This window comes from Populus trichocarpa, chromosome 16 (assembly GCF_000002775.5).
Source record: "Populus trichocarpa isolate Nisqually-1 chromosome 16, P.trichocarpa_v4.1, whole genome shotgun sequence".
NCBI classification, from domain to species: Eukaryota; Viridiplantae; Streptophyta; class Magnoliopsida; order Malpighiales; family Salicaceae; genus Populus; species Populus trichocarpa.
The window spans coordinates 12,878,732-12,886,952 of NC_037300.2; the positions used below are offsets into that span (position 1 = coordinate 12,878,732).

General features: G+C 35.1%; 2 protein-coding genes and 1 non-coding gene across 4 annotated transcripts; 2 read left to right on the forward strand and 1 right to left on the reverse strand.

Moving 5' to 3' along the window:
• Nucleotides 1-2,482: 2,482 nt before the first annotated feature.
• LOC7488717 (uncharacterized) lies at nucleotides 2,483-4,506 on the forward strand. Its single transcript, XM_002322987.4, has 2 exons — nucleotides 2,483-3,439; nucleotides 3,910-4,506. Exons 1-2 carry the CDS (start codon nucleotides 2,654-2,656, stop codon nucleotides 4,111-4,113), a joined length of 990 nt encoding a protein of 329 aa, XP_002323023.3. The 5' UTR covers nucleotides 2,483-2,653; the 3' UTR covers nucleotides 4,114-4,506.
• Nucleotides 4,507-4,616: 110 nt separating this feature from the next.
• On the forward strand, nucleotides 4,617-4,687 carry TRNAG-GCC (transfer RNA glycine (anticodon GCC)). The gene has a single exon. It is a non-coding gene; the product is annotated as a tRNA-Gly (tRNA).
• An 867-nt stretch (nucleotides 4,688-5,554) lies between these two features.
• On the reverse strand, nucleotides 5,555-7,903 carry LOC7460397 (uncharacterized protein At5g01610). 2 transcript variants are annotated; one of them, XM_002323576.4, is made up of 4 exons: nucleotides 7,628-7,888; nucleotides 6,785-6,839; nucleotides 5,722-6,113; nucleotides 5,555-5,616 (listed from the first exon to the last, which is right to left on the reverse strand). In XM_002323576.4, the coding sequence occupies exons 1-3, from the start codon at nucleotides 7,712-7,714 to the stop codon at nucleotides 5,743-5,745; spliced, it is 513 nt and encodes a 170-aa protein (XP_002323612.1). In that variant the 5' UTR covers nucleotides 7,715-7,888; the 3' UTR covers nucleotides 5,555-5,616; nucleotides 5,722-5,742. The 2 variants fall into 2 exon arrangements, with proteins under 2 accessions (XP_002323612.1, XP_052303975.1); XM_052448015.1 differs by having other exon boundaries at nucleotides 5,555-6,113; nucleotides 7,628-7,903.
• Nucleotides 7,904-8,221: the final 318 nt, after the last annotated feature.

The following is an 8,221-nucleotide window of genomic DNA, read 5'->3' on the forward strand; positions in this document are numbered from 1 at the left end:
CCTGTTAAATCAACTACAAAAGGAATCTAACCGTCCGAAAGAGTAAGAGGGGACCTATCGATATAAATCGCGACAAATAACAGGACGTCAATTTCTTAGCTGGTGTGTGCGCCTCTGGTTCTGCTGATGTTGAAACAACTGCTTTTGATGATAGATGCCTTAGCTAGACTTATGGTCACCACGCGACGGCGAAGAGATAGAAGTTGCAGATGCATTCTCTACCGGATATGCTTTTATGCTTGATTAGAGGGCTAAATTATGATAGTGATAGAGCTGCATTATGCGCCTCAACGCTGCCAAGGATATATGGTGATATCAACTTACAGGTCAGTCTTGTGGACAACACACTTCTCCCTTAATTGACTTGTATATATAACACCAAAGGCTCAAGTATCTGTCCTGGGTTAGAGTTGTTCATACTTCTTGATATACCCTGCTAATTTTAGAGCCATTGGTTTTTTTATGGCAGAGGAAAAAAAATTATATCGTGAATAATAATTAAACATTTTTTTATTAAATAATAGAAAATATCATGGAATATGCATCAATCAATATGATTTTTTTTTAATAATTCTAGGTGTACATTGTTCACATTGATTTGATGATGGGTTTGAAAAAAAATTATTTGGGTGATTGCTTCGAAATTCAAGCTTTAAAAATCAAGGAAATAAGAACATTTTCACCATCAAATCAATCTCTTGGAATTATTAAACTGTTATTTGTGGCAGAGCTGTAGAAGTGGGAAGATAATTATCAAACTCTTCTTGATGAAAATGAAAAAGAAAGCAGTAATTGCTACACAATCTTAATGTCTTGATGTCTACGTAAATGTGAAAAGTTTTGATGTTTGTTTTTTATTATGATGTTTTGATATTAAAAATAAAAAAAATAAATATATATATATATATATATATATATATATATATATATATATATATATATATATAAACCTTTACACTGCAACTTTTGGGAGGAAGATGGGACAGTAGAAAAAATTAGATTCCATTTTATTTGAGACGACACAATCTTTCAACTTTTTTATATGTGCTCGTTGGTTCAATTACTTTATAACAACATTTAATTCTAAAAAAAAACATTATAACAACATTATTAGAACTTTATTCTAAAGATTATGTATTTTATTGTCTAAAGATTATCCAAATATCATTATATTTGGATATTCCCATCATCATATCCACAATTAATATATGTTTGTAAAATCATAAGACATATCTCACTAAATATTAACTTAGAAACTATTTCCAACATTATACATACTATTACAATGACCCAAAATTGAAGTGATCCATCATATGCTCAAACAAGAGCCGATCGTCCAAATTCATTATTTCGGGATAAAAAAAAAAAATCCTCCTAGCCTAAGTTTATTAAGGATGTTTTTATAGATAGTTTATTAAGAATGTTAAAATAAGAGAAAATGAAATATTAACTAAATACTCTAATAAATTGTTGGGAACAATTCATTATTCAAAAAATCTTAATGAAACTTCTCTCTTTAAATGAAATTCGTTAACATCATAGTCGGAATATAGACAATTAACAATTTTCTTTTTCTTCGTAACTCAACAACTTTCTCTCACCTCCCCCACATTCAATACTAAAAAAATAAATAAAATGAATTTTTAAATCAAAATTAAAATTTTAAAAACATAGGGACTGAAAAGAAAAAAAAGAAAAATATGTGAACTTAAAAGTATTTTTTAACATGAATTTGAGATTGACCATGTGGTTTCTTCTTATTTTATATTTTGGTTATCTTTTGCTGGAATTTTTTTTTTATAACAAATTTCTAGAAATTGGTTATTAATTTGGTCATAGAAAGATGCAATTAAAAAAAAATTATCACACTGTAAATTACTATAGTGAAATACCTATATTTTTAATATATTTTGTAATTGTAATCTTCTTGTTTAATTTTGTTAGAAAGTTCCTTAAATAAGTTTACAAGGATTCACAACCAACATAGGAAAATTTAGCACTCCTTGGTAGTGTTTTAAACTCGATTTGATTTGGTTTGGATTTTATATTGTATCACGTGAGATTTATTTAATCAAATTTGGTCAATTTGGTTGCTTAACTTCTCACCTGGTAGATTTTATCGATTATGTTCAGTTTGAGTTTTTAATTAAACCACATAAAATTCGATTTAATTAAATTTAGTGTAACCAGTTGGTCAATTTTTCTTTCAGTCAATCCAGTTAAAACCCAGATGAGACCCGATTTAACTTTAAAAAAGAACACTTTTATTTTTTAAAAAAAATAAAATATTATTATTTATAGTAAATCAATCAACTCATGTTTACCCATATAACAAATGACACGAGTTAAGCCAGACTTTATAACCATGCTCCTGGGTTTTTTTGGTTATATATGTATATGAATAACCCTCATGGATAAATTCGATGTAGGATCGTTTCTTTCCCTCCAAAAGAGATAAAACATTGAAAGCTCTTTCCTATCATGTTCAACTCAATCCCTTTCCAATTATGAGAATATTTTCCTCTTGTCATCATCCCGTTTACTGAAATAAAATCTAACTCTATGGCCATGCTCACCACATTCACAAATCTTCCACTATTTTTTAACACTAACACACCCTCCTCCTTGTCCTTTTTTCACTACTCCTACAACAATGGCTGCCACCACCACCACCGATGCCTCCCCGAAATACCGGGCCCCGACTGATTTCCACCCCGAGATGCCAGAACTCTCGGTTTCCGAAAATCCCCATGACGGTCTCCACTTTTGGCAGTTCATGGTTGCCGGGTCTATAGCTGGTTCCATTGAGCACATGGCTATGTTCCCTGTTGACACTCTGAAAACCCGCATGCAAGCCATTGTCGGTTCCGGGTCATACCCGGTTCAGAATGTTAACGTCCGGCAGGCTTGTAAGTCAATTATGAAAAATGAAGGCGCTGCTGGGTTTTATAGAGGTATTGGTGCAATGGGACTTGGTGCAGGACCTGCTCATGCTGTTTACTTTTCAGTTTATGAGCTTTGCAAGCAGTATTTTTCTCGTGGGGATCCGAATAACTCTGTTGCTCATGCGGTTTCGGGTGTTTGTGCTACGGTGGCGAGTGATGCTGTTTTTACTCCGATGGATGTGGTGAAGCAGAGGTTGCAGTTGAAGAGTAGTCCGTATAAAGGAGTAGTGGATTGTGTGAGGAGGGTTCTTGTTGAAGAAGGGATTGGTGCGTTTTATGCTTCGTATAAGACTACTGTGGTTATGAATGCGCCTTTTACGGCGGTTCACTTTGCCACTTATGAGGCGGCGAAGAGGGGTTTGATTGAGGTTTCACCGGATATTGCAGATGATGAGAGGTTGGTTGTCCATGCTACTGCTGGTGCTGCTGCTGGTGCTTTAGCTGCTATTGTTACTACCCCTCTCGACGTTGTTAAAACGCAATTGCAGTGTCAGGTAAAAAGCTTCTTGCTTCGATTGCTATTGTGATTAGTGCTTAACTGCTTTAAACAAACCTTCGCTTCTTTTCTTTTCTTTTTCCTTTTATTAATGATGCTGTGTGATAAGCTATAGAAGCAATCAATTTGGTTTAGGAGTTAATCAAAGATTGCTTGATCATATCCTGCCAGCAATTGGTATTATATGTTTCGTCTGGCATGGTTCTACTGTTCTTAGTTTGATCTTAGCAAGTAAAGTTCAGTTTTATAGGTAAAGTCTGAGAAATCAATGTTGTTTTGGATTGAATTGGGTGCATGGTTGAAATCGTGAACGAATACGAAAAGAGCTTCTCTTTAGACTTGACTGGGGTGTTAAATTGATTAACTCTTATCTTGAACTTGAAAACATAAATGAATTTGATCAGAGGTTGAAAGCAGATTCAGATAGGCCCAGCTGATTTAACACCAAGTTTCTTGTTTCTTACACAGGGGGTCTGTGGCTGTGATAGATTTTCTAGTAGCTCAATTGGAAATGTTATTAAGATTATCGTGAAGAAGGACGGATACCAGGGGCTTATGAGGGGATGGATACCCAGGATGCTCTTCCATGCTCCGGCTGCTGCAATTTGCTGGTCTACCTATGAAGCATCAAAAGACTTCTTCCATCGACTCAATGGCAACCCGGATAACTAAGGAATTTTGAACCAGTGAATCTTCAGGCGAGTCAACCAAGCTGACAAGCACCAGAAATTGCATCAGACAGCCATGGAAATCCGTGGAATATAAGCATAGTTTCCCCAAACCTAAACACTAATGATTTTGAAAGGGCAGGCAAGGTTATGAAGAAATCCAATTCACATGTACAATATGTAGATTGGGTCTTGAAGATTGAGATGTACTAAAAATCAATTTATCCTTTTCATTATGTGTTGATCTTATTCCCTGCTGTATAGCATAAGCATTTGCATGGAATGTAGAAATCTCCAGTTTCAAAGATTTAGGGGATACAAATTTGGGTGTATATGTTCTGGCTCTTGATAGCATTCATTATCTGGAATATATAATGGTTTAATATTTTTGCTTTTATCCAAGTCTTTGAAGTGTCAGAGCCTTGGAGTTTGTGATCAGAAATCCGATGGCATGCCTACATCTTGGATATAATACGTCTACAATTTTAAGCGGCTTTGTAACAAGAAGCACCAGTGGTCTAGTGGTAGAATAGTACCCTGCCACGGTACAGACCCGGGTTCGATTCCCGGCTGGTGCATTTATATCTGTTTTTCAATTAAAGGCTCAGTTTTTTATGCCAACCTGCAATGCACTTAGAACTTGGTGATTTAGAAATTTAAAGGACTAAATAATAATTCTCTCAAAGGGACAGTAAATTGCAAAATATATTCCTCAAGTCATTCTTGTTGGCAAAGGGAAGGGTGAAGAACTACTTCGTTATGTATATCCCAATATTAGTTGGATCTCTTGATGAGCCTAAGAAATATCCAAGTTATTCTTGCTTGGCAAATCATGAGCTTCTTTGCCTTTTTTTTATGGATTGAATCATGGCGATGATGTTTTTGCCTTCATTATCAGTGTTAGAACTTAAGAAGCACCATCTTCCTGGTAGCTCCCCTGTCAGGAGGCTGGACTTTCAAGGGAAAATAATAATGTTTATTCGAAATGCACCCAAATCTTTTACTTATAGACCACAATTTTTCTAAGGATCAGGGATGCTGGTGCAGTCAAAAGCGTGTTGGTATAGCACAAGTGCATGCAGCTGCAGCAGTCTATAGAAAAACTCTTGCAACATGCTAGCTGTGTTGAAAAAGCTTTTGATACAAAACTAATCCTCGGCGTGCGGGCGCTCGCGCAAACAAATATATATAATATTCACATACCTTTTAGCCCCTTCGCTCTCCTTGTTTTGGGGAGGGGTTTCAAGCCTAATTTCAGCTTATAATCTGCCATAACTAATATCTTAGCTCACGAGCTACAAATAGGTGTAGCTCGGTGTTGCTGTAAACGAGCAATCATCAAATTTATCATTCTAAATGCGACATTTTCAGTTTGACAATAACTTTGCTCCATCAATTTGTGATGAAATGATAAAGGAAGAAAATAAATAGAAGGTAACGGTGTCTAAGATCAACACAGATGATATAATCATCAATCATTGGACATAGAAAAGTCACTGCATCACAACTACAAACAAAATGAAATTAAATCAGTCATTATAATCACAGTAGACGAAGGCATGGGGGTCTAGAAACAATAACGAGGGAGTAGCATTTCACAGAAATATAATACCTCAGATGCATTATGATCACTTCAGAACTTATCTACGCCCACCCCATCTCGAAGAACCTCATAAGCCCCTCTATCCCTGGTTCTCTTCATCCCAGCTGTGAAGTTGAGCTTTGATCCAGCAGATACAATACAGGACACTTTAACCCAGATCATCACTTTAGTCTTCATCCCCTCTATATCAGCTAGTTTTCCTTGCTCCAAAAATGCAGTTACTGTGGTCGAAAAACGCACAACAGATGAGTCCTTGTAGCCAACTTCACAGATCGAAGGAATAAACACAGTAAGCTTCCGTGTCTCTTCATTGAACTCATAGTTGGTGGCATCACGAGGAAAGATTCCAATTGGCAAGTCATACTCCTTAAGCAGATCTGGTAACGGCTTTTGCATTTTTCCTATATAAACAGAGTCATTCCCTTAATGAACATAGAAGCAAAGAAAGATGCATTTATAAGTTCTATTCAGGAGATGGCTGCAAAATCAGCAGTTTCATCAAAAGGGGTTGTCTTCAAAATATCACAATTTAGATGTTTGGCTCCAGGTTGGCAACTTATTCCAGGAAACTCTCCTGACATCTACTCAATTTACTCAACCGGCTTATTCAAAACTCAAGAAGATTAACCAACAGCACAGCAGAATTTTAAGTTACCCTTCAGCCAGCAGCACATGATTCATTTTAACCAGAACAGTCTCAAATTTACTCATGTTGACATTATATATATGTCATTTTGACAACTTTCTAAATCCTATTCAAGCTTTAAAATCAGATTTATTTCTCATTGCAATAAATAGCCTCCAACTTCAAGGTCCCAAATGATTAGAGAATTTCAGAACTTCCCAAAGTAAGGAATTGGATTTAAATCTGTAGGAAAGTTTTTGACATTGGGATCCCAAAAGAAACTTGGAACTATAAAGCATTTGTTTGAGCACAAATGCAGTACAGAACAGCAGAAACATTGAATTTAAGAATCATAAGTAGGAAGGTTGGAAAGAATTAAGTAGAAAAACAGACAAACTACAACAATACAATGTGGCTAAACAGGAAGAAGAAAGCAAATCAACAAACCTTTGAGCTTGTTCACCAACCATTTGGTTCCTCCTTCAATGCTTGTCGATAATGACTGATAAATAAGAGAAAGATGTCAGCAGGCAAAATGCAATAACTGAGGTAATTACAGCAGAGTTCACAGGAAAAAAGGCAATAATTTGGTATGATGAATGATTTATATGAAGGGCAAAGGAAATTATATTATGGCACAACCTTAAGGCAGAAAAGGGGGGGAAACACTTCCACTATGTCTAACTAAAACCTGATAAAAACCCATATCCCATCTCATCCTGCAAAACATTAAAAGAATTCTAACACATCCAAGATCATCTAACCCTTCACAAAGTCCAACTTCTACTCATTAGCCTTAGCCAATATTTCAGCTTTAGTAATTTCAAGATCGCAATGATACAAGTCATGCAGTCAATTGGTAAGTAAAAACTCTAATAAGGTTAGTTCTTCAATCTTCAATTATTTATTTAGCTTTAAATTAAAAAATTAAGAGCAATTAATACCCAATCTCCAGCATTATAAGAACCTCAACAAAACCAACTCAGCAATCTTGAATTCTCATCAAAAGCTACAATCCTTCATCTATTTTAGTAAAAATCAAAACCTTTATTTCTTCTATAAATTTATTTCCAAACAAACCCCAAATTCTTTTTTGTCTGATTCTCAATCATAACGGATAATTACTTTCACAATCATTATCTTAATCCCACCATTACGCTTATAATTACAATTACTTTTCAAATCACAACCTAATCAATAAAGGAAACAACTTTATGCGGCAGATCGAACTTATTAATCATAAAAAAAATTCAAGAACCCCAAGATTAAAAGGAAAAGAAAAAACAATACATTGATGTCGTCGCCGACAGAATTGAACTCCTTGCTAGCTTTCTGACCGACCCAATAAGACCCAACTTTGTTCAATATCGCATCCATCTGCTCCTGTAATCTTTTCTGTTCTCGGGGTCTCTCTGTTTTTCGATATCTATAGAATTGACTCTCTCTTCCTCTGACTTTATCTCTCTAAATAGAGGCAATTTTTCTACAGAGAGAAAGCAGGAATTAGAGGGGGGGGGAGGGGGAGAGCGAGGCAGACGTAGTTATCGTTGCGTTGAGTAGTCTACAAATTTTTTTTTTCTCCGATTGAAGCCTGCCACGTCATTCCTTTTACAATTTCACAGGACTTGCTTCTTTTGTGAAAATAAAAATTAGCATTTATTTAAAATTTATTTTGTAATTTACTAATTTATGCTATAACAAAAACTATGTTCATCAAAAGAGAATTGAAAAATAGTGAAAGAAAAAAAAATGTTGGTTGTCATGATTCTAGTAGCTAAAATGGTCAAGTCAAGATTCCAAAAGAGAGAGAGATTGACGGTGAAGGTTTTTAGCCTTTATTTTTCTGGACAAAACAAAGTATATTGGAGCATGGAAAATTTTGTA